The sequence below is a fragment of the Buteo buteo genome, chromosome 5, assembly GCF_964188355.1.
Source record: "Buteo buteo chromosome 5, bButBut1.hap1.1, whole genome shotgun sequence".
In the NCBI taxonomy this organism is placed as follows: domain Eukaryota; kingdom Metazoa; phylum Chordata; class Aves; order Accipitriformes; family Accipitridae; genus Buteo; species Buteo buteo.
Window position 1 is genome coordinate 31,050,343 of NC_134175.1, and position 26,676 is coordinate 31,077,018.

Sequence of the window (26,676 nt, forward strand, 5' to 3'; positions counted from 1 at the left end):
TATTTTTTCAATATGAAAGCTGACATTCCAAGCTTTTAGCTGATAGGCTTACGAATATAACAGGTATTTCTAGCTCTAACAGTTTGATACTGATGAAATCAGGTCAGAACTGACACTTGGAAAAAAGGTAAAATGGCAAAACATGCAACATAAGATTTTCAAGCCTTCTAGTGTCTGACAGTCATACAATATGATAAAGGAATAGCATAAAGAGCAACGAAGTCTCAGTAAGAGACAAAAAGAATTGAAAAAATGATCTATATAAGCAGACATAAATCCTTCGTATAGACATTATGGACTGCTTACCCTCCTGCTGACATTGCAGAGGGAGACAATAGGTCAGTCTTGAATTGCCTGAACTGCCGAATAGCAGCTTTGTGTGTTTACTCATAGGAGGCGCAGACATTTACTGCCCAAGATGGTGCTTTGGCTACACAGACCTTTATTCCCCCTACTACAGCAGTTAAAGTGTCCTTCAAATCCTGCAGCTTCAGGTAGCTTGCTTTCCCAGTTCTGAAGCTATAGGTATTCTGTTGTATTTCTCCAGGTTTTTAGTTGTTGAGCCAGAAGTTGTTTCCTAGTATCTGCAGTAGGTAACTTTTATGTTTCAAAATACATGAAAGGGAACAGTTTGACCCAGGTTTCTAAACATAAACATTTTTCAGAGCTTGACTTACCCCTTAGGACAAAATCTTGGATTAGCACTATTGACAACAGTTTTGCATGGAAAGAAAATTTGTCTCTACCAGTTGGACTAAATTCACCATTTTAGATACTCCACTGAATTCTCTGAAGTAGGTTCACTGTTGCTCTGACTGGATTTGTAAGCGATGGAAGGGCAAACCAGCAGCCTGATGCCAGCAGCACCTACAATGGAAAAATTTAAATATACTTACAGATCTTCTGTACATTCTGAAAAGAACGTTCAAACACTAAAAACTCTTCTAAATGCTATATCAGTATGTTTTGCAAAGTTTCACTTGATATTTGAGTGAAGTGATTGAAGAATCTGGATTTAATCAAAATGCAGAAAAAAGCCAGAGGAAATTAAATCACGTAAACCTATTATTGTTTGCTCTAAGTTCCTGTTAGTATGTAATAACTCAAAAGAACAATAGCAGCTTAAGATAAGAAACCTAGCATAACAGATTATATATTTGAACAAAAAAAAAATTTATCCAGGATTTCTTTAGTGTAATTTTATGCCCAGAATAAGAGGGCTCTAACAGCATTCAGCTTCAGCTGAATTCCTACACTTCTAACACCTAGAGTTGAAAAGTTGCTACTAAGCTGCAGTGTTCATTTGTCAGCTCACAAATCCACAAAATTGGATCCCCCCAGAATCTAATTGCAATTCTATATAGACAGCTGGTTTTAGTTCACAGGTCCTCTCTCAGCATGCCTAAGTCAGACAATACTAGTGATAGCTATGCTATTTTCTATACTACATTGATAAGTACTTATTTATATATAGTAGGAGGTCCCTGTTCTCAATTATATTAATACAGGAATATAAACAGGAGTTACATGAAACTTATTAAACTTTTATAAACAGTATTCAACTTTTTTTTTTTTTTTTCATAAATATGACTCACTGAACAGCTGGAGTTGCTGCTGTATGTACTTCAGAAACAAGAATCCTGCAGCTCACTTGTAGGTGAAATTTGTTACCCTGTTGAAAACCGTGGAACAAAATATCCAGACCGGCAAGTCAGAAAGCTAGGAATTTGTCTAGTAGCATCCATTGAAACCTGACTGTTTAGTCAACTTTACCATTAATGCTTGGTCTCTAAAACGTTAGTTCAAACAGGCTCACCCCAGAAGCCTACTGAACTAAACTGGCATATGCTCCTCAAGCAGTAGCATCAGCAGAACTACCAGTTTTCTAGCTGTTACACAAGAGATATTGCCTCTTTCTCTCTGTCAAGGTAAAGGATAGTCCAGACACTCCTCAAACCACTTCAGGCAAAGTCAGCAGGGCTAGTTTAATTTGCTGATGAAGGTTGTTTCAAATAATTGGCTTAATTAACTGTAATGGATTAGGGAGTACTCACATGGTCTTTCCTGGCAGCAGTGCTACAAGAGCTGTAATCCGTGGCAGGACGGCAGGATTCAAAGTTTCTAGATCTCCATGAGGCTGTTTATTCCTATCTTTGGTGCCAAGAATTGGTAACAAAATAGTTCCTGTGAATCAGGTCATAAATTTTGCCGTCCACAGGCACACCCCAACAGCTTACAATGTTCCCAGACCATACTGGAATGAGAAACCATGCTCAGCCTAAGACTGCACCTTCACCACTAAGGAAACTGGAGGCACTAGTTCACCTCTTTCAACAGTGTCAACATAAAAAGGAAAAAAAAAATTCTGATAGGTTATGAAAAGATTAATCTGCCCTAATCACCATGTGAGAGAAGTTTCACTATTTGTCTAAGGAAAGCGATTTTGTCCTTTTGTCTCAGTAGCTTCTTTCATATCCACCCAGCACAATCAACTGAATATGGTAATTATCACTACCTCTAACATCAAGCCTACATTTCATGACATTTCTCAGCCCTTTTGGGACATCCATATAACCTGGGGGTGGGAGCAGACAGACCTCTTTTCCCTTCCCACTTTAGGTCAATGAAAGGATGAAAGGAACAGATATGCCAGACTCTCCTGCCTTTTTATGCTCCCCCCCCCCCCCCCCCCCAAGAAAAATAACTTAGGAAGAGGGAAACCATGTTCAACCTCTGTAAGTGGGCAAACAGTCCATTAGGAAGTATTTTTTCTTGTACAGTCCTATAATTTCTCAAAAGGCGTAAGCTACTTCATGAGTGGCTTCAGCCTTAGCAATGCAAAAGCCCAGGCAGTGTTAGTGTAGACTTCCCCAGAAGCACTAGAAGTATCCTGGACCTCTATGCAGAAACCAAATTTAAGCAGTTCTTCACTTCAGCTTTCCCTCTTCTAGCTTATCACTAACACCTGAACACGTTCAATAAGAAACCAAAACCAACCAACCAAAAAAACCCAAACCCCAAACCCACCCCAGTCCCCCAAATCCCACAATTTACCTTCAGGCTTACTACTACAATCAGGAGAGTCTTTTAAAAGTTATTATTAATAAGCATAATAGATTTGGATACTAGAGTAGAAGAATGACATATCATACAGACAAGATATCCTAGCCAGAAGGATTAAAATTTCTAAAAAGAATTTAATAGAAAATAAAAAAAAAACCCCACAGGATGTTTTAAACATTTGGAAAACATCACACTTTTTCTCCACATCATATCAGACAGTAGCAGAGAACTGTCAATCTACAAACTGCAGTTTTGAAAGCTGGACCTGAAACCCATTAGGACCATGAAACATGGTTAATAAATTTCAGTGATCCTTATTCAGATTAAGTCCTCTTGATTACAGGCCAAGACAAATCAGTTCTAAAGGCTGAACTGCAAGAAAAGATAGCATAATTTATTCTTTTGAGGGAGGAGAGACAGGATATTTAAGAACTAACCTCAAGTCTGAGAAGTAATAGATAGCAGAATAGAGTCAAGGAACTATATAAAAAGTACTTGCTTCCTACAGATTTGTATGTTTCTTACACTAGTAGAAATGCTTTTGGAGTCCATACGAAGTCTTGGCTGTTTCCCCAACTGTGAGGTATTTTCCTGAAATCATGAACCTGAAAACTTGGGGGTTTGAAAAAGAATATGCTCAAGGCCTGTAGAGGCTTAAGTGGAATGGGTCTGGCAGCTTATGGGAGCAGGATCCACTTTTAAGACAGGGTGAAGAGCCGATACTCAGGAAGCATGCCAGCCACACCGCAGAACCAGTCTTGTAACCTGCTTACATGACATTAAACCAAAGAGCGCACAGGCCCTACACAGTACAATAGGATCCAAGCAGAACAGCCTGAGGAGGATCAAGTTAGGAGAAATTTGAGAGATGCAATATTTATATTGCTTAGATTTATGCATTAACTTGCTATTCAGGTATCTATTATGTCTTGAAGCAAAACAGAAGGGTAAAAGAAAATCAACACAATTGAAGTGATACTATATCTGAGAATCTACATTGTTTATTACAGCAGTAAGTGCCCCCAAACCTAAAGTACAACATTTAAAAATCTACAACACAAAAATAGAAAATATTCAAAATGCACAGAAACACAAGTCACCTTTAATGTGATTAAAACGTCACATGAGATTTTTTTGCAGTTAAGTGGCAATTAAGGATGTGCTTTACAACACTGTATAGAAATTTGTAAGTTTCCTGTACAGGCAGGATCCTCAGGCTTGTGCAAGTCGTTCTAGGACTCTTCGGTAATCTGAAACAAGTTGTTGGAAGCTCTCTTCTAACTGTTCATGTTGCATGTTTAGGTCTATTTGGTTCAACTGATTTGTCAGCTCTTCTGGTCTTAGACACCTTCTCATCTTGGCAAGTTCTCGCTGCTTTTTCTAAGCAATCAAACAAAAAGTAGTTTGAACACAACCAATAATAAACAAGACTATGGTATTTCATTAAATTTATTAAATTTCAGTATCTAGTTCTTTAAGATGTCCCTAATTCTAAGCAAAATAGTAATAGTGTTTGATTGGGACATCTCTTCTGTTAAAGCCTCATAGTTTCTGCGTTACCAATGAACCAGTGAAGTGAAAAACCGTTTCAAAGTTTTTCCTTAACCAAACAGGTTAGGTCTAATGGTACTTCTACTACTGAAGATGTATGGCATGAAAAACTGGACTGTAGAAAACTGACCAGGATATCTAATTCTATGCTGACATTAATCACACTGGTGTCCCATTATGTGGCTGTTCAGACAACTAATTTCCCCATAACTGACCACCAAAAATTAATTTTAAGCCTCCTGTACACAGAAGAGCATTTCACAAATTGTTACAAATTATTCAGAAGTTACCAGAGATTAACAGTAACAACACTGAAATGCAGTAAGATTATTTACAAGCATAAACATTTGTACAGCAAGAAGACAAGGAGTTCCCCTTGCCGTGTCACATAAGTGATATTTTTACCTATTTCTTAAATACAAAAGTATTTCGAGGTGTTTTTCCTTTCCCCAGCTATACTTTTATACAGCTGATATCCACTTCTGAACTGCTCAGTTTCTTAGTTACTTTCCATTCTTCAGTCTTCCCTCGCTTTGTAAGAGCTGAATGTCATTCAACATTTCATAAAAGAAATATATGCACTATGTATGCCTGGCATCTTATCAATAAATCTTTGCAATGCCTATGAAATCATAGAGTTTGTTAAAACAACAAAATTTCCCCAAACTATTCTACTTCTACTATCAGTCTCAAAACCAAAGCCCTTCTGTACTCTATTTAATTTTACACTTATCTCAAAGGAAAATTTGTTTTCTTTCTATGATTGATGCTGAGGGTCAGGAGGAAGGAGTGGAGACCACAGTAAACTGTAAATAGGTAAGATCAGAAAAACTTATAATCTCCCACAGATCAGCAAAGTTCAGTTCAGAAAAGGAGGCTCTGTATCACAGTCCTGATGAGGTCTCCAGGCACATTTCTGGCCAATAATCAAGAAACATTTCCTTGTAGAAAGGACGTCAAAAGCAGCATTGCTGTTCAAATTTTAGATTCATGTTAGCTCTACCTAGTCAAAATGAATAAGATACTCAAAACATGTGAGAGGTTGCCCAAATGAAAATAGAGATGAGTACCTTCCAAGCAAGCTTCCATCAGTAGAAAAACTAAAGCCTCCTTACTCTAAAATTCAAAGTCTGCTTAATTAATAGAAATATCTGTTAAGATTATAAATACTAGCTCTGAAAAAAAGGTGTCAGCTTTTAAATGCCAGTAACATCTGATACTGTAGCGTTAGGCCATCTCCAAGTTCCAGATTCCAGGTAAAAAGCAAACTTCCTCTGCATGTTTCAGATAACCAGTTGTTTCAATATCTGTTTCCCTCCAAATATACTACGAGCATGTCCAGGTACACAAGATTCTGAAACCTGCAATCAGTGACCTTTTACCTGGGCAGTTTCAAGAGGATTCTTTGGGAGCAAGTTATTGGGCTGGGCAGAAAAGTATATTCTGTTCAAGTAGCAAACCCAAACAAAGCATTATGATTAAGAAAAGCAGCACAGCAGTGGTATTTACTTCCAGAAGGGATGACATGAAGAACAAAGACATGATCAAGAAGACATGTCTACCAGCAGAGTCCACTAATGAACATAAAAAGCAGAGTTCTTCAGAAATGGAGAAGCCACAGTGAAATTGAAATTTCACAAGCTACTCACCCTTTGAACTACCTTAGAGTGATGCTCTGTTCACTAAGATATCAATTCTTTTATTTCCTGTTTTAGTACTACTTATACCGAGAGCAACGTAGTTGGCTGTATCTGTCATTCCAATCTAGTGGTGCCATATACGTAAAAGTCTCAGTATTTTTAGCAACAGGCTCCCTGCTAATGTGAAGACTTCAAGGGGAATAGATGTATTAGTTTTTTTTCATCTGTGGTTTCTGCATACAGTTTTATTTCTGCTACTGTTAGCCAGGAAATAGCTGTCAGATGCAATATAATTTTTACTAAATTAAGGTAGTGGCAATTTAGAATTATTCTACATCTGTACAGCACTGTTCAAATGAAGCTATCAAGTTCTTTATATAAAAAAATTAAACCAGCATTAGAGTACACAATATTTGATTCTTTATTAAAATTTGCTTCTCCTCCCCCTCAAAATTAGTGTGTGCATATATTAAAGGTTAGTTTAATTGCAGTTATGAAAAGTTTTTGAAAACAGCACCATGACAATTTATTGGAAATATTGTTTAAAACAATTATGTAAGCAAGCTGTTTACTAGGTAGAACTACCATAAACAAGATGGCTGTATTTCAGAACCTGAAACAAAATCACAGAAAGGATGTTGGCTGCTTTAAGGATTCTTTTGAATCCTCATTGAAATAACTGAAAAATTAAAAATGCAATATTCTGAAGTAGCAATATTGCATATCTAGCAATACAAAATCCATTTATTATTAATGCATTTATTGCATGCAAAGACTGAAGTGGAAACAACTGCTAGAAGCGCTAGAATTGAAGCTGCTTATGGAATTTTGGATTTCCCTTATAGGGCTTCAGTGCTGAGTGAAAGAACTGAAACCATGTAACAGTCTTGTTAGTTGAAAAATCACAGCCTTATTTGTAGTGGACACTGAGTGAAATTTAGCAAATGAGAAAAGACACTCATGAAAGTGTTTTGATTAAGGTCCTACCACTCAGCAAGACATAGTGTTATCTCCAGACCAAGTATTTAGTACAGTGCTAGGTTCTCATTTCTGCTAACAGCCCCCTTAAGTCCAACATGAATACAATCAAAGTTTTGCTATTTTGGTGTAACAGGGTAAGTGTTGCTTTAAGAAGGCTTGCAAGCTAATCAAGGTACTTCTCATACTTGGCAAAACTTTTCCAACAGGGTTTTGGTTTGCTTATTAAGTACTTAATTGAAGAGAGTAGGTAACATGCTAGTTATAGCAATAAATCTACGTTTATTTGTGGTCTTTTGACTCTAAATACAAAGACTGATGCCATTAGCATCAAGATATATAGTTAAAAAAATCTGTAACTCAAAGGGTCAGTTTATGCAACACAGACCAACTATATTGAAGATCCTGAGAAGCATACTTAATAGGAGCTAAGAAAATTACTTTGTACTAAGTTTAGTACTTGCTTGAACTTTACTGCTGAAATTATTTTATATTCCACCTGCACAGAGTTCTATGTTGGCATGGCTCGATTACTTCTAGCAAGCTGTTTTGTTAAGACCTAGCTAACAAGTAGAACAGGAACCTAAACTATACCTAATCTGCAGTGTAAACTTATTGCAGCATTTACTGTTCTTCAGATTTTTGGCTTGTCTTTTCACGATTTTTTTAATCTTTTCCAGAAATTGATTTTTTTCCCCCTAAAGCCTACCTGGGCATAATGCCACTTGTAGCTAGATAGCATAAGCTCAGTAGTAACTTCCTGCTGGAATTGGGCAGGACACAGTCAGGAGCCAAACACAGGATCTTCAGCACTGCTATGTGTGAACGTTCTCTGCATGTGTGTATATGTCAGTTGAACACTGCATAACTAATAGTAGTTGATTGGCAACATAATTGGCATCAACTACACTTATGGAAATGAAAGTAAAATCAAGTATAATTAGCCTTGAAATAAGTATTAAATGATACTTAAGTCATATACACCTTATAGGGGCCAATCAGTCTTCTTTTAACGTCCAACCGATAGCTTCTGGACTGTTCTGCATCACCCATATCTGTTGCACGCAATCGGAGAATTTCATAAACTCGTCTTGTGTGTTGCTAATGAACAGAAAGGAAAATAAAAACCATGTCTGAATAAAGAGGTCACTCAACAGAACTCAAAGTGGAGAAATACTGAAAGATTAGAATAGTTCCTCAGCTTATCGGAAGACAGTCAGAGGCATGGACAAAGCCTCTGTCAAACCTATCCTCTTATCTGGTGGGTTAAATGAATAAACATTCTTGTTTTTCCTTCAAACCCATTTTCTTCCACGCAGCCAGTGTCTGATCTCTCAGTGTTGCACCAGCTGTAGAGGTGCTTCAAGGACCTGCTGTAAACGGGCAGAAGAAAGCCCAGAAGCCAGAGTCCAAAAATACTTCAAAGAACTGAAGGATTGGAACTAGAGTGACAATAAGCAGTATTTTGCTGAACAGTATCTACTTTGCCAATTTTAATAATCTCCATATACCTTTTGCCCTTCACAAGGCCCCTTGGAAGTTCTAAATATGAGAATGAAACAACTATATTTAAGTTTTCTATTTACTAGGGAAGAAAATGAAAGAATTAGTAAATGGAAAAACTGAAGTGCTTTTGGAACCAGGATCAGCTAGTATCACATCCAGGAATTAAAAAAAATTATGTTGCTACTGTATTAGTATTAACTGTTGCATCTGTATGAAAACAGAATTTAAGACCAAGTATTCTTTTGCTGAGCAGAACAAAAATAAGATGGTGTTTGTTTGCTACACTAGCACATGTTTAGATACTGTTAAAAAACCAAACCCAACTTACTTACCCTTTCAGGTTTAATATACTAGTCACAGAAGGCTGCAGATATTGTTTCCTTATACAAGCTATACCATTTTCATGAACACATTTGAATATGGCTTCACACCCCCTATCCCTCAAGCCTCAAAGTTTTCATTAAACCACATTCAAATACATTTTTAATTAAGCAACTCTGCCTTTTCACTACCATACTCACTAATGAGTTTAATCACTTACTGAGGAGACTACCAACCAGTAAATTTAATTGTTCAATTTAACTGTTTAGTTCTCCAAGTGTTTAGAGCTGCCTTAGTAGCAGTTGTTTGCTACTTTAGTGTTCTGCATTCCCAAAACAACACTTATTTGTATAAATATACCTGAAAGAAATGGAAACCATGTCAAATTCTATTACGTGAACAGAATTAGTATGTAAAAAAAAAAGTTCTCTAAAACCAGAAGCTAGGTATCTCCCCTCCAGATACATCCTAAAAATCTGTTGAAATAAGCCAGAGTGTGTAAATTCCAAGTCTCCACCTTTATGTTTAAATTGTTATTCTGCTAGTTTGATAAGAATATATCCAACTACAACTGTTCTGATTTAATACCTTATTTATTTTCAGTTTTTGTTGAGCTTCCATCACCATTTCTTGACTGAAACCTTGCATTAACTTTCCTGGAGAAAAGCAAAGCAAATCCTGACAGAGCTTTACAAGAACAAAGTCTCTTAGCTTCACATAGTTTTCAGATGGATCTTCAGCTAGAAAGAATTAAAAAAGCATGTAGTTAACATCAGCATTATTTGTTTCCTCATCTCTGGTATGTAATTACAAAGAACTATTGAAAACAAAAGCAGATACAGTATTCATCAGTATATAAACAAGTGTGCTTAATCCTAAGTACGGCTATCAAAGTTTTAGATGTTTGACAGTAGACATTAAGGAGCTTGCAGAAAGCAAAACTTCTAATATTTTGTGCATGCAGTACTGTACAGTATTATATAGGCATTTCTACGAGACTGACTATACATGTTTGATCCAATTTAACTCCTTGGAAAAAGAGAACTACTCTACATATAAAGCCTTTTTTCTTCTATGTTCCATCTATTCTATATTTGACAGAGTGGTAGAACTACTAGAACACAAACTAGTTACGTGGAAAAAGAGTGGTGAAACCATCCTACTGTACACAACTAAACTAGCCAAAGATATATATTGACCACAAGTTATAGTCTTTGTTAGCAAGGAAGACAGGGAAAGGTACGAGGACCCAAAAGACAAGCTTATCCAAAATTAAAAGGCTAGAAGGGACCTAAGCAAACGTTGATCACAATTTCAAGTTACTTCCATTTTGCTTAAAATGGTAGCCTAACTATCAAAACTGTTGCTTTAGAAAAAACACCAAAGTTGAGAACTAGCTTCAGTGAACATTAACATGGTCCCACATGCAACTTTGTTCCCACTTAATGAACTATGCAGAAGGAAAATGCTTACAATGTTGTAAATATATTTCTTTCTTCCTTACTTAATTGTTCAGACACGCTTACTACAAATAAGTAGCAGGGTCATGTTCCCCTCCCCTCATTCTCTCCATGGACTAGCATTGTGGAATTTATTGCTACACAACTTATATCCCAGCTGTGTTTTTCTTTAGTTTTGAGGACCACTGTAAATAGTTGAAATTTGCAGTTTAAGGATGATCAAAAGCTAATAAGCTACCAAGAAGAAGGACTGGGATAGAAGATCTTGCTTTGTGTATGCAGCACTGCACAACTGGCAATTTATTTTTTGGGTTGGAGAATGCTTATGATGATTGTATCAGTTTAAGTGTTTTGTGCATGAGCGGCCTAATCTTGTGTGGCAAGTCTTATAGCACTTATTCTGCAGAAGAGATTGGAGAAGCTGTACTGAAGTTAATTGATTCCATTTCCTTTTGCTCAGATTAGTTAAAAGAAGACGAGGCAGTTTCTGTACAGTAAGCACTACCAGCTTGTGTTAGGATGACAAGTTATAAGCAGAACAAAATATTTGTTGTAAATGTGAAACTCCAAAGTAATTTTTTTTTTTAAAGCATTAGCTCTTTCAAAGAGATTAGGTAGACCTTAATTTCCTCTTTTCAGAGAGGTTAAAGGCTTTGCTTCACAATTTTAGATGCTACGTAACTAAATAACCTGGCCATATCAACATTGTCCAGCCTGATTTTCCCCTCAAAAAGAACAATAAATAATTTTATAAAAGTCTTAATTTCCATAACTTGAGTGCCATGTAGAATATTGCAAGCTTTCTCCTGCTTTATTCCATAAAGAAATTAAAACCTATTTTAGCGCACATTTACTGTTTGCTACAACCCTGCATTTAAGGCACTGAACCATGAACATGTCACATGATTTATGCAGTACCATGTTAAGACTTTGTTTATCCTCAGCGACAAAAGCTATATAAAGCTTTGTACAACTAAAAGGAAAAAGAAAAAAGTAAATGCATGTGATTTCCTGTTGCATAAATGAAGTTATACTTCCTTAGGTTCCTATGAACTGGATTAAAATTATGAAGTGGATTACTTCATGTTAGGATTATCCTGCAGCAATGCATTATGAAAGCAAGAGTTCTATTGTATTTTAATTAGAATGGGGGAGTTATTTCTAACTAAGATGAGGTCTGAGACAGCACCTAGAACTGAATGGGCAAGTCATGTGTTCAAACTGCATTTCTTCCTATACTGGACTTCAAACCACAGGACAGATGTCATGTTTGTAGCCATTTTTTACGCACATACACACTTTACCCCTGCTGCCATTTCCTCAAGAATTTTTTATTTTTAGGTATTTGTGCACACACCTCTAATATCATGGGTGCTTTCAGCCAGCAATACCTGCTCCTGGAGCACAAATTCTCTACAGATTTTTACTGTCTGTAAAATTTTGGCTTGCACACCAGTATTAATACACCATTTTAGTTTGGTGTGTTGCCCCCCCCCCCCCCCCAATTTTGAGTTTTGGCTAATAGGAGTAAGCTGAACAAGGAATTTGACAAAGCTTGATCTCTTGGCAAACTCAGCTGTGTATCTCACAATAAAATGGCTAATTAACTGGTAATCCGTTCACGCTAGGGATTGAATTTTCCTGGTGTGCTGTTCTCCAAGTAAAGGATTTAAGGAGCTACATTATATACAGTTCTTCTCTAAACCAGAGTACTATTAATCCTGAACTGAGCTGAAGCTAAATCTTCAAAAGGCCATTTAATTCTGACAAATGAACATGAAAGTTAGTTTGCAGGCTGACAACCTGTGAATGCTACAAATTACTTATTAAACAAGTGAAACAAGTGAAACAAGTTAAAAATTTAACACAAACCTGTTATATCAAGTACCACAGGAGAAGACATATAGTATCTATGAACTGTTTCAAGCAGCTGAGCACCATGGCCTTCTCCTTGGAATGGTGGCAAGATCAGCATCTGGCTACAGACAAAGGAATGTATTTTCAGTTCAAATGCATGCATTTGCAAACATTATAATGTAAAGGCTTAAAAATGAAATGGTATTTCATTTTAGACTGAAGTACGTGTAGCATTCTTCATGTTAAAATATAATTTTTAACAGAGTCTTAAAATTGCTAAATATTCAAAACTTGTTTGAGATTCCCTCTGCTTCAAGAAGGGAACAATGAAATAAATCAGTGCATAGCCAGCTAATAATGGGGATTTTTTTAAACAAATCAACACCATTATAAACAAGTATTGGGAACTTCAGCAGTTCCCTCTTCTGAAATAAAAGGCAAGGCACGAGTTACGCCGCCAATTACCTTACACGTGGCCGGGTTTTGTCTGGGTACACATAGTAATTATAGACTGTCATGTAGCCTACGGTCGCAAAGAGCGTAGCTCCATCCTTATTATACTTCTCAAATCTGCAGATAAAACAGAAAGCCAAGCAGGTCAATTACAGTCGCGCTCCCATGCAGTGTCCATTTTCTTTTCCATTCTCCAACTGAATTTTCAGTGTCAGCAAGCTACTCTGTGAGGGCCCAATGGGTACACCTGCTATGTTCTGAACGTACAATTCACTTAATTGGTGTGCAGCAACTTGGATAAATCAGGCCTCTTTACAGCACTTCAGTGCACTTGCCTATTATAAAGATGAATAGGTGGCAAGTAAAAGAAAACACAGGCAAAGCTCATTTTACTGTTTAAGCCTACATTCAGGGCTCTAACGGACAACAGCATTTAATTCAGCTCTATTCTCAAGCTTTCCCAAAGCATAATGGAGGAAAACTCAAGGCTCATAAACAATGGTTCTTCTTTCCTGGGAAAAATATCATTATACTGCTCCAATAATTGGCCAGCCACAATTAAAACGCAGGCTTTGTGGAGGTAATAAGGTCCACTGTTGCTTTAGAACTGTACTTACACTAGAAAGTAGTTCCATCTTTCATCATCTACATCAATAAAGCTAGCAGTTTCAATAAACCACATCAAGAACGTCTGAAGCCTTTCATGATATTCTCGAAAGCCTGGACATGTCATGTCGGCCTAGGGAAAAAGCCAGGAGAAGTCAGGTGAAACCTATCACAGATGTAAGAGGGAAAAAAAATGCAAAACCTAATTAAATTCTCCAATATAAAAAAGTGTATTTATAATTATCAATAAACTGGTAAAGTGACAGTATTTATATATTATAGTTGAAACATTACTGAAAGTATATAATTGCAAAGTAAAACTTAATTTGGTTGCTCAAAAGCCGTTTAACTTATTTTTCATACCTTGTATATCTGGTATGTTATATCTTCACCAGCTTCCTCATTATGGACAGAATATGTGTGTAGCAGCATTCCAAAGGGCCTGAAGTTGACCTCCTTCTCCAGAAGAGACACAAAGTCATCTGTGTTTGTGCAAAAACCAGGAGGAATGATTTCTCTAATTTTACTTTCAACATCATCTGCCTGGAGATTACAAAAGGGGGCAGGATCAGTGGAAGATTAGAAAAAGACAGCATTGATGTCACTATTGTGCTATAAGAAATGAATATAAGAGACATGCTATGTTCTAACAGTAATTAAGAAAAAAAAAGAAAGAAGAAAAAAAAAGAAAAAAGAAGCAGCAAAAGCAAGCGTTCCTGTTGTTCAGTAGTGACCTTCCAGAAAGTAAAGGAGCTGCACTGATGAGATCTAGAAAGGTCACAATCCAGCCACTGTAAGCATAAAAAAGCTCGTAGTTACAGCATAAGTTCATGAACACTTTTATGTTTCAAAATTGTTACATTTGTTCAAGTAAAACCTAAGAGTGCTGATAGCTATTCTGAAAGCGCAGCATATTCAGAAGCTAAGAATTTCCAGCCAGCAATTCTCCAAGACTATGCTACACAGCCTTGCGGAACTCAGGTTCCCAATCAGCAGCTTGTAAGAGGTACTAGGCAGTGCAGAACTAGGTGGAAGAAAAGGGACAAAGACCAAAAATGGCAGCTCCCAAACAGGAAAGTGACAGCTAGCATACTCTTGCATTCTTACATCTCCCTGCTCGAAATGCCTGCCTATAGGATCAGCTGCAAAACACATTACAAACTCAGAGACAACATCCCACATTCTAATCAAAGAACATTTTGAAAACAATGTTTGACATAAAATAATAAAAATATAATTTAAGGATACTGTCAGCAAATCTGACCTATAGTCTAACATACTGGGGGAGATGAAATATTCTGACACCAAAATTAAATTCAGACATTAAAATGACTCTTTTCAGATAACCAAAGTGAAAGTTAAAGACTATCAGCTGAGCAGACTTCATAATCCTTTTCAGACCCCAAAAAGACCACTTGATTGAATACATCTACTACTTCTTTTTAACCATGAATATTTGATGAAGTTTCACAATAACGTATTACTGCTTCTCACCAGGCAATAAAACTTAATGAATTGGTCTCAACTTAACAAAACCGTACTCCTCAATACAACCCCTAAAAGCCTGACATCACATTCAACAAAATGAGCTTACATTCAATTCAAACTTTCCTCTGGACAATGAATCCAGGTTTTTACTTAATGGAGTTTGCCGTGAGTTCAGCTGTAATGTTTGTATTGTATCTATTTCCACAAGGACTGACACAAGAACACTTTGTGTTAACTTACTAAGCAGCTCTTTCACACCGTTTACATGCATGATGGGTATTAGTTCAAAACCAAGACCCTTGCTACTTAGCATTTAAAACAGGGAAATTAAGATGCTTAGAACAAAATACACTACAAAAGGCTAATACAACATGCTACTAATTCCTGTCCTTTCAACCATAGTCCCTTAAGTAGAAGCAATGCACCTGCAAATGAATAGCACTTTATCATTCAGTTACATTTTCAGTGTAGAGAAAGATGGAAGTAGTTCAGCACAAACAAGTTTTATTCTTAATGGTTTGGTACTACCAACATTTATATTTATATTTGCAGAGAGCACTATTAAGCAGTTAAAATATAGCTCTACAATACTTGGTGTAAGAACCCAGTTAAAATGCGTACAATCTTTAAATCCATTTCATTCTCAAAACAAAGGGGATGCATTTACTGGAACCTTTGCTATTCTTCTTAAAGCAATATTAGTTAAACATATTTTCTTTACACTTAGTGATTTAACTGCATTACACAAAATCAGCCATTTCTTTCAGAATCAATGAATTACATAAAGAAAAAGTATTTGTATGGAACACATTTTAGAAATGCCTTTTTTTTTAAAAAAAACTGCAAGTGCCTCATTTACACAGACCTTAAGTCTGCACTGCTGACAAAGCTGTAGGAAACAACTCAGAATCTGTAGTGACTTTCATTTTATGCATCTGAAAAAAGAATGTAAAAATAATCTAGAAGTAAAACAATACTTCTGAGCATCAGTTCAATAACTCAGAGTATGTGGAAGATATCTAAAAAGGGTGAACATGCAGTATGAAGTATTATATAAAGAATGTTTAAGCGATTTTGCTCCCCTCACATTTCCAAGTTTCTTCATTAGTAGTAAGAAGGAATACAAACTTTCACCTGCTGAAGGCATGTAAGATAATGCACCCATCGCTGGCTGCCACCACAGAAAAATCTTGTTTTACATAAAATAGAAAGAATTACGTAATGAGAACAGAGGCTTAGCAGATAAAGCAGTAAATAATCCTTCTTAGTTCTATGAGACTACAACACATTTTCACCTACTGCCTCCTTAAATTTCTCTTCCCTTGAAACAGGGTCTGACATAATTTAAGAAACTATATTCTTCAGTTACTTTTATCGTTAACAAGATCTCCCTTTCTTACAGAGGAAATCCCAGAATCCTCAGTTTGAATGGTGGCATAAGTTTAAGGGATCCAATTTGCAGTTAGTAAGTCCTGGAATACTGGAATCTTGAAACATCAACGGCATACAAATAATTGGTTTCATTAATACCTGTACTTTTTAATGGAAACATCCATTACTTAGTAGGCACTTTCCAAACAGTCCTCTCTGAGGTGCTCATAAGCCAAGGAGTTACCAGAATTTGTTTACTGCCTTTCCCTTGTGTATTTTTTGATATTGGTGAGAGGCTAATTTCTTTTATGAGAGCAAGGCACTCGTATCTTACCAACTGGTATGGATGCACACGATGATGCACAGGTTTCTGTTCAGAAAAACAATCCCAGTTGACTACTGCAGCAGTGTTAAACATAGGAAAAGCCACTTACAATGAAGCATGCAAAAACCTGAATGAAGCCAACCTGGAGTTGTTTTGCTTACACTTCATGGAAGTACTGCCTGTCATGTATTACCTTCATAATCAGAATCATGTGAGGTGATCATGGGGAATTTGGTATAGGCTTGTAACTAAACTTGATTTGTAGTCAGACTACTTAAGTGGACAGTGTCTCTTTGTACATTGCATTTGACTCTGGATAGTTTTAATATAGATATTATTCTTGTACTAACAGGCAGTTATGACATTTTTATACCAAAGATGCTGTTTCAAAGTGACTTGATTTAAAATAATTAAAAAACATATTTGAAAGCTGAATTTCTCTAACAATTACATGTATTAATTCCAGTGGGGAGCAATGGAGTGATCACTAGTAGTACTAAAAAAAAAAAAAAAGATGCCCAATATTAAAATTACACTTTTTCATTAACTTTTGTGTAAAGCAGATATATTAGACCAGCTGCAAAGCAAGATAAGTACATTTATAGTAAAGACTGTTTCAGAGGTTAGTGAAATCATTTCCCCCACCCCATCATAAAATGCAGATGAAAAGGAAGATACTTGAACAGCTGCAAATCTCAAAGCAGCAAGCAATTCGGAGGTCAATGCTATTAATATTTACACTAGAAGAAAGCAGCCTCTCTTCAGATATTTGAAAGAATCAACTCCACCCAAGGGATAAACTCTGTCTGTTTTCACTAAATGAAGGGCCAACTTCTGTTCAAAACACAATCATACTTTGCTGAGCCTTCCCCACTAACATGGTTTAGATCCATCTTTAGGGAGATGATATTAAGATGCATAAATATCACTGCAGTTCTGGCTCTTGATATTTCAGGATCTTATATTTTACCTCATGTTTGAGAAGATCTTGGAGGAAAAAAAAACAGTAGTATTGGGACAAATATTTCTGTCAGTCCCTGGCAGAGGTTGTAGCAGCTGCTTTAGCAATGATGGAACCAAACTTAATATCACAGAATAAAACTACCTGCTGTTGAATGGGCTTGTGTGGGTATTTAGATACAAAATCCTAATCTGTGAATAACTTTGCAGAGCATTAAAACTAACTTTATGCTTGTAACCAGTTATGTTAAAAGCAGAAACTGCTGTCCTTGCCTAAACACCATCTATTCACAGTGCAAAGGTTATCTGTCATGTATGGCAGATAGTCCATATCTTAGTATGATTATCCTGAATAAACCAAGATCAGCAACTAAACAGTTAACTTAGAAAAAGTAAATGTTAATATGCATTTAAATTAACACCCTGCTGTAATGACAGTTTATGTTTTAATCTCTGCAAATACATTCATACCTTAAGGTGGTTAAACTAATGGCAAATACAAATGCAGAACAAGATTGATGATTACCATATCTTTTTTCCTACTTAGGTTTAGGTATAGCCATATAGGCAGCTTATTTGGATGTACAGTGCTAATAATACCAAGGGAAGCACAGGGTAAGCTACCACATTCTTCCAATTCAAAGTCAGTAAATACTCTGGAAAGTATATAGAAGCCTAGCTTGAAAAGATCCTCTTTTTTGTCCCCATCTCAATCCCTTAAGCAATTGGAGGAATAATTCAGTATAGGAAACAGGGCTTGAAAGAAGCAAGGATTCTGAACAATCAAAAAAGTTGCAGAGTGTGCTTAGGGCAAGACAGACCTTGTTTACCTTGCTCATACCTCCAGAAAAGCGGCTTTGCCATTTGTACAGAAAATAGACTGTGAGTATAAGTGTGCTACAGTGTGGATTCCTGTTGTGACATGATTTTGAAATTGTATTGGTGAAAGGTTGGACTGTTTGATTTTATTAGGATTACTACTTTGACAACAAGCTTTCCCTTTTTCCTTATTACTAAAAACCTTCTAAAGATTGAAGAGCATGACCTTTCACTCCTAAGATATGTTGCCCTAGCCTCAAAAGTATTTCAGACATGTCCAGGCACTTAGCCTGCTGAACTAAGTATATTCTAACACAACTTCAGAACAAGGAAGGGCAAATCTTTAAAATTCATTTAACAAAGCCATTCCAATGTTTTTTCCTTTAAAATAGGCCTTTCCTTGAAAATATTTAAATAAACTCCAATGAATTTTAAATTAGGAACTTAAAATACAGCTCGATGACTATAAAGATGATTACTTTAAAAAAAAAAGCTTTTCGCATGCAGAGTAATTTGAAGGCAGTGCAAATATATAGCCATTTCACACTACAGAGTATTATAAAGATTCATCAATAACCATATAAATAGCTCTCTTGGAAAGAAACCAACTCAGTTTTTTCTTCCTTATAACCAAGTAAAACTTGGATGATAATAAGTTTTCTTAATGCATCAGAGACCACTCTGAAAAACTGAGTTTTTCTAAATAACTGTACGGGTACTTATACAAGTATTTAACAGTTAAAAACATTGTTAAGAACGTATTTTATTCCTAAGTTCCATATGCCTTTCTTCAATTGGCTGAAAGACTAATTAGCTTAGCTTTTGTGGGTTATCTCAACAATATTCTGAGATCATATAGGCAAAAGGACAGGAGAAAAAAAAAAAAAAGCTTTTCTATAAGCTTGAAAAAACTGTAGGCAAAAAGAGAAAATAGTTAAAAAAAACCCAAACCCCAAAACCAAACAAGACATCCTGCAGGTAATTATATTATTGTGTTCCTTGAAGTAAGATATAAAGCACATGATACACAACCAAAAGTTTCTAATCTCACTTCTGCTTCACTTGTTCTCCACACCTGCCATTTAAAGAGACACAGTCAAGTATCCTACCTCATGAAGTGTTTACAGAAGCCTCCTTTTCCTTCTTACCGAATTCTCTTCAATATAAAAACCACCAATGCTAGTCCTCCTCCTGGAGACAGTTAACATGAAAATACAGACTTGCTAAGTTGCTGTGGTTTTTTGCAGAACTGGGTTTGGTATTAGCATGTCATGTTTGATTGTACTGTTTGACACAATTTTGATGGTACTGCAGTCAAAGGAGGAACAATGTGAAAATGCAGAGATGAAGTTCAAAGCTTTTTTCAGCTTAGCAACAAAGGAATCTTTGTTTATTTGCTTTTAATGTAAGTCATGTTTGGGTGGGCTATTACTAAACCTAAAATTCTTGTCCATATCCCAACTAAACCTTCTCAATAACATTTTAAGTGCAGGTCTGGTTCTGTCCTTACCTCCACACAGTCAAACTTTTCATTAACTTTAGACGTATATTCGATGCGGAAGAGCGTTGACAGGTTACCAGCAATATAGTACAAGAGGATCTTCAGTCCCTTGTAGCCAAAAGCAACTTCACTGAGGAAAGAGAAAAGAACAATCAGGAACTCTATACACAGCGAAACATTCACATCACAGTGCTTTAATTTAATAAGCTTTGAAGTTCACATCATCTTTCCCAGTGAGGTATACTAAGCTTCCTAACAGAAAAAGGGAATCAAACTGGATGTGTGCTATCTAGACAGAGCTAATGCCTTACACTTATTTCCACTAGTTATTTTGCTCCTCTAGTGGAGAAAGAGAACATGTTCCTGAACTCAGTAAGGCAGTGTCTGTGCCCTTAACGTGACAGCTCAAGAAAAAATACCTGAAACAGCTAATACTGCATTTATGTTTTTCAGTATCTTAAACTCATTGTTTATTAATTGATCAATAACATTTATTAAAACTTATTTTGCAGTGTAGTATAATATTTTGGAACACACTGCTGCAATTTATACTGTATAAAACAAATAGTAACCAGTCATAAGAATAAGTGTGGTTTTGGTGGACAGTTTCTATATAGTTATCCAACATAAATAGAACTGAGTAAATGCAAAAAAAAAAGTATGGAATAGAAAAGCCTTTTTTACACTTTGAAAATACAAGTTGCCTGAACATAAACACTATACTGTTATGAAGTATAGAGAACTTCTTTTCAGGCAAAAAACTGAACTGCAGAAAATGGCAATGGCCACAACGAAACAGGTTCTTTTTTGTTATTTTAATGCATAGTTGTTTTTTTTTTTTACTGAGATTTTTCTTTTATGGTAGCACACTTATAATTTAAAATTTAAAGTATAAGTGCCAGAACAAGAATTTGTTTGTTAGTTATACTGACAGATTGGAGAGTTCTCCCATTACTAAAAGTATATTATTGTCAGTGATAGCTGCAGTAGATGTGTAATAGTGTTAACTAATTTTATTACAATTAATATAGTTAGGGGTTTTTTTTGTTTGTTTGTTTTAAACTATGGCCAGATTGTTGAATGTCACTCTACTGAAAATATTAAATGACACTTTAGCACTAGGGACAGAGTGGCTAACTTCCCCACAATATTAATGAAAGTCAGCATACTTAAAACCAGAAACAATACTGTTCTATAGTTTCTGTATCCTCTGCACGTCTAACTGGTTAGAAGGGTACATATTAGAGAAAATAAACCCCTGAATTTGGTACACTTAACATTCAATGATGTAGAACAGCCAACAATGTGAGTTTAAGTTAATACTTGACTCCTATGTTTCATTCACTAAAAACCCTAAGTAATAGTAAAAAATAAATTGATATACTGTTGCTAGATATTGGGTTTTGTGGTACACATTACTGTGTAAGTTATTAGCAAGAATTGGCAATTCTTTCTTAGTCTTAGAAAAATGCCATGAACACAATACCCACTTAAGTAATTCTGACTACAAAACCAGGTATTTCATTCTCTGCTAACTGACCTTAAAAATAGCATATAAAATCACTACAGGCTCAAACTCTATGAGCTAGGCACCAAGGCCACTGTTTAACTATACAGTCATAAAACTGAAGTACTGCTGTGTCATTTGAAATAGCTTGGTATAGCAGGATTTCTTGTTTTCTAACAATTTGAAAGCAACTTTCCCCTTCCAGACCTATTCATTTGACTCTGGATGCTTTAACTTACTCATCTCCAAACACTTGATGGCTGTACTCTGGATTAAATGTTGTGTTGTCATCCTCCAAATCCTCAGGAAAGCGAACTGAGAAGAAAAAAAAAAAAACCAACCAAAAAAACAAAGAGCATGACCAAGTCATCAGCTTCAGTTTGTTTATCCACAGATGCCCTGCTAGATGTTTGTGCATCCTTCCACTACAGTCAGACACTTCAATTATGAACATATCTACGTTAGGGTGGCACATAAATGACATAAAGACATCTTGTGCAATTTAGATGCATGTTATTTGACCTGAGGAGATCAAATCATTAAGCAGAATAAAACTGAGAAATTGACACAGATGTATACATGTATATATTTCATATACATATCTCCTGAATGTTACTGCCTTTAACTTCATCTTGAACACTGAGGACACTGCCCAGCTGGATAGTCCTGCAGTAAGCGAGATTGATCCTGTAATCAATGTTGCCTTCTCATTCTGCCATTCTTCTCCTACATAGTTCACTGTAGGGGGTGTTCATGGAGTAATGAATGGAAAGAAATGTTTATGTGCACTTATGTTCATGTCAAATTTTTGGAGAATCAGCATAGATACATACAAAAGAGCTGCACCAATACTTTACTGGTATTTGTACCAATATTACCAAAATAATCAGTGATTTTTTTTTTTTCCCTGACTCTCTACTTTTCCTCAAAACCTAGTATTAAACAAGGTCTTTTTTGGTAATGTTAAAACATTTGCTACAATGGCATCTACTCAAACTCAGTAACTTACCAAACAAGCACTTTATTCATGCTTATGGAGTTACAGCAGTTGCTCCACAGCAATTGTGACAGGAGTTCTTCCATCATAAAATATATGATTTATGATTAATAAATGAAATTAGAGATTAAAGTATGATTTTCCAGAATTTTAGAAGACTGTGAAAACTTGATTTCCAAACATCCTCTGTGTATTTGCAATTTAAAAAATTACCTACAATTGGAAGGGATGTAACTCTTAACTTAAGCATTAAAGTGATAGTTCAGCCACATTAACAAGGCACAAATAGCTCAAGACAACAGGTACACATTTTTAATGTTGAATGAGTTAATATTGCATTAGCATGCAATGTTGTAGGAGTTAATGCTGCTATTAAGGCTTTTTTTTTCTTTAAAGCCTGTGGAATATTGAACTACAGCTTCATTGCTGCTTTACTCCATTAAAAGCAGAGATGAAGAAAGAAGTTTTTTGATAATGTTAGAAAGTAGTTATTCAAAGAGAAAAATGCAAATGACCGTCCTAGTGACAAGATAAAAGTTTGGCCCTCTCAAAAGTAAAAGAGAATGGTTGCTCTTGTCTTGTCAGGTTTAATTCAAAGAGCAACAGATTTGAGGCAAAGTAGCAGTGTTAAAAAAAAAACAACAAAAAAGAAACCAAACAAAACCCAAAGAGCAATTCTGAACTGTCACCATGGAAGAAATTAGGACCCTGAAAAGGATAATTTATGACTGCTTTTATATGCATGTAGGAAATACGTGCCTTTTTTTTTTTTTTAAATGGTACTACTTTGTAGCTTCTCATCTTTTCTAATATAATTTGTATGTGGAACATCTACACTCTCTGAAAGAATGGGTACCTTAATTAAAAACCCTCTAGCAGTCTATCTGAAACCTGATATAGTAGCTCCTTGGATTTCTAGACAAAATTCACTCAGTTGTCATTATCTCTCATTCTTTCCTTTGTTATTAGAAAGGTAGAAGAGAAAAGTAAAATACTAGATCTAGTCATAAAACCATTATTTGAAATAATGTTTAAGAGGGAGAGAAATACTTCATAATTACAGTGGCTTAAAAACTTAAGTATTTTGCTTATAATGACGTTTTGGCTCACAAGCTGAAGGTGACCATTGAAAATGCTACTAAACTATAAGGAACAGATTGCTAGTAGTAGTTCTGAAAAGTGATTAACAGGTTCATTACTTCTATTTTCTTAATAAATTATGGTACTTGTACTGCTAAAGGGAACAAATTGCTGAAGGGCTGGAAATACTGGAAATTAGACAGGTCTGCCTTATTCTTCAAGTTGTTACTGCTGAACCTAAGTTTGAGATATAAGCAAGTCCACCAAGAGTTCAGTAATTCTGTCTGCATACTAGCAAATTAGCTATGGAGAGCAATAAACAGTTTGAGAGATTGACATTTTTTCTATTCATATTTTAAACAATTTTCATTAAAAATATCTTGTGTAATCCAGATGTTGGGGGGGCAGCAAAAACCCCAACCCAACAACACTTCTCAGCCTTCTTTCTTGCTTTTATTTTTTTTTTCCCCATCAAAGACAGAGGAAAGGAAAGATGTTAAAAAAATACAAACCCAGATATTTGTAACCCTAAAGAAATGAGTTCTCTTGCTATGGTCACCATGAAGAAGACATAGTTAGGACTGCACCACAGCACAGGGATTAGAGAAGAAAAGGGAAGCTAAAAGAACATAATGATTACTTCAAGAAAATAAGACAAGATGTAACTCCAATGCCCTCTGGTAACATGCTAATAAATTGCTGATGACAATGGTATGCAGAGACAGGACTTAATTTCTACAGCTGTACTTCAATTGTAGTAGTCTCAGCAAAACTAGATTATGTATTCCCATTCTTGTGTTTGTATACTTATATTAATAAGTACATATTAAAACCTGGGTGTATTTAAGTATAAGGAAGTTTAAGAAGGTACTAAAATATTCCAGTATCAAGCGCACAATATTTTAAAAGTGACATTACCTAGTTTCAGCTGAATTGCTTCATTTGTATTACACTTGTATTCAGCCAGCTTCTTCTCCATAGCAGTAAGTCCTGAAGAAAAAGATTTTTTTTTTAAAGAGACTTATGATGTGTACAATCTATGTGTCACTATTATTCAAGGAACATATTTAGAAAAAGCTTCTCAAAACCAGAAAAAAACACACAACACAAACCCACAAGAAGTACTGAACAAGTAAGTTAAAAAAGCTACAATATGCTACAATGTGTAGAAGGAATATAGAGATTTATCTCAAATGCTTTTCTGCAACTAGAAAACAGACCATAAGTATCTCTCTCTTAGTTTCTGAGAACGAAGGGCATTATAATAAAAATATTTAAATGTTTTAAGTTATTACCAATAAAACATATTTGAAAGCTCTAAGTAGAAATTAAGAATTCAGTCTAACAGATGTTTCCTTTAAAGAACATGTTAGGTAACATCTTCAAGGTATTTCAAGTGTTTGCATTAAGTGATTTCATAAACAAGTGTTCACGAACTACACCAGCTATTATCACTACCACCAGCAATTATCTAGTTACCACTTCTCTTCCAGAGCAGATGTGGAAAGAAATAATAAATTACATCTAGTCTGTTTTTCAAAGCATAATCCAGCACAGAAGAGACGTTTCACTTATCGTGGTATTTTTCAGCTGCTTTACAAATCCAGCCCCGCCCTTCATTTCAGAAGTCTCATCAGAAAGTTCTTCCTCTGACTTCGAATAGTAAACTTTAAGTAAAAACAAGTCTGGGTTTTTGATTCCCTCCCCACCCCCACTAGACTAGTGGGCACGGAGGTACACGCTGGTTTACCACTACCAAGCGCGGAGACCGTGAGCCCGAGGATGCCTGCCTGCCTGCCCCGCAGCAGCATGACCATAGCAACAGGGGGGCGGTAAGTTAGCCGCGCTCCCCACCCAGACACCCGGTTCCCCCGGTCGCCCGAGCTCACCGCGGTCAGCCCTCACCCGCTGGTTCCGCCACGGCCGCCCCAAGCCCACGCTCCGTTTCCTCGCCCCATGTCCCGGCCACAGCGCTCCCAGAGCGCGGGCGGCACCGGGGCCCTACCAGCGCCCGCATGAGCCCGGCAGAGGGGGGACAGAGTCGACCGCCCCCGGCACCCCACACCACCTCACGGAAAGGCGCCGGCAAGCGTCCAGACCTGTTCCCTCCAGCGGACAAGCCGCCGCCGCCGCCACCCCCCTCCGCGGTCAGGGTGGCAAGGCGGGCCCTGCCACCCCTCGGAGCGCAGGCGGGCAGCGCAGGGCAGCCCAGGCCCGAGGACTTACCCGCCATTTCCGAAGAGCGGCGGCGGCCGAGTCACCCGGGCAGAACGAATCAACCCGCGCGCCCACTCACCGGAAGTGAGCGCACACACATACACTTCCGCTTCCGCCCGCCGAAACGCAACGAGGAGCCAATCGCTGCACTGTGCGAGGCGCGTAGCCCGCGCGCATGCCCAGCGCCGTCCCGAGGGGAGCCTTTAAGAAGCGTGTCCGCGCCATTGCTCATTTGCATAGCCCCGCCCCCAGGTAGCCGCCGCCGCCGCCGGGAGCCCGGGCTGACTGGTCTTGGCCGGCGCACATGCGCAGTGCTGTCTGCCGCGGCCTCGCACCTGCGGCGGGCCGGGCCCCCGCTGCCGGTTCCGTTTCATCCGGGAGCGCGCCTCCCCCTCTGAGCGCTCCGGGCTAAACGGAGGGTTAACCTGCTGTGAAGAGGCCTAAAATACAGCGTCCGCCCTTCCCGCTTTGGAGCGGGCAGAGCAACCTCTTTTACTTCCGCTCTTTCTTCACGTACAGACCTCGTACGGGCTCAGCGCCCGTTACACTTCAACTGGAGGTAAAAACTAGAGCTTTATCACCAGTAAAAAAGGAAGCCATAGGCTGAACCACTTGTTACAGCCACTGCTGGACGGACTGTGGAGGTATCTGCAATTTCCTTCTAAGGGTCTGTGTCCTGATGCACGCTATTACTCTGCGACAAGCACATACAGGGACTTGCCAAACAAAGAGGTTTAGCGGTCAAATGCTTACCAAACAGGCAGGTTCCTGGCAAAACTATTTCTGCTGTCAGCTGGCACATACAAGTTATCTTCAGGAAGTTTTTGTTGACCCATAGCTGAAAGAAGTTCTACTTTCTAGAGAAAATGAGTTGTTTTAAACCTAGGAGAGGCGAGTCATTGTTTCGTGACTACCATTATAAACTCCCAACTACTATACTGTAGTTTTAAATCTCGCTGTATTATCCGAGGTATAA

At 37.1% G+C, this 26,676-nt stretch overlaps 1 protein-coding gene across 1 annotated transcript; it reads right to left on the reverse strand.

The window, feature by feature from the left end:
- Positions 1-4,046: 4,046 nt before the first annotated feature.
- HAT1 (histone acetyltransferase 1) lies at positions 4,047-25,832 on the reverse strand. Its single transcript, XM_075028447.1, has 11 exons — positions 25,710-25,832; positions 24,402-24,473; positions 21,646-21,721; positions 19,909-20,029; positions 13,799-13,978; positions 13,447-13,568; positions 12,842-12,946; positions 12,392-12,498; positions 9,648-9,799; positions 8,217-8,333; positions 4,047-4,443 (listed from the first exon to the last, which is right to left on the reverse strand). The coding sequence occupies exons 1-11, from the start codon at positions 25,714-25,716 to the stop codon at positions 4,276-4,278; spliced, it is 1,227 nt and encodes a 408-aa protein (XP_074884548.1). The 5' UTR covers positions 25,717-25,832; the 3' UTR covers positions 4,047-4,275.
- Between the last annotated feature and the right edge of the window lie 844 nt (positions 25,833-26,676).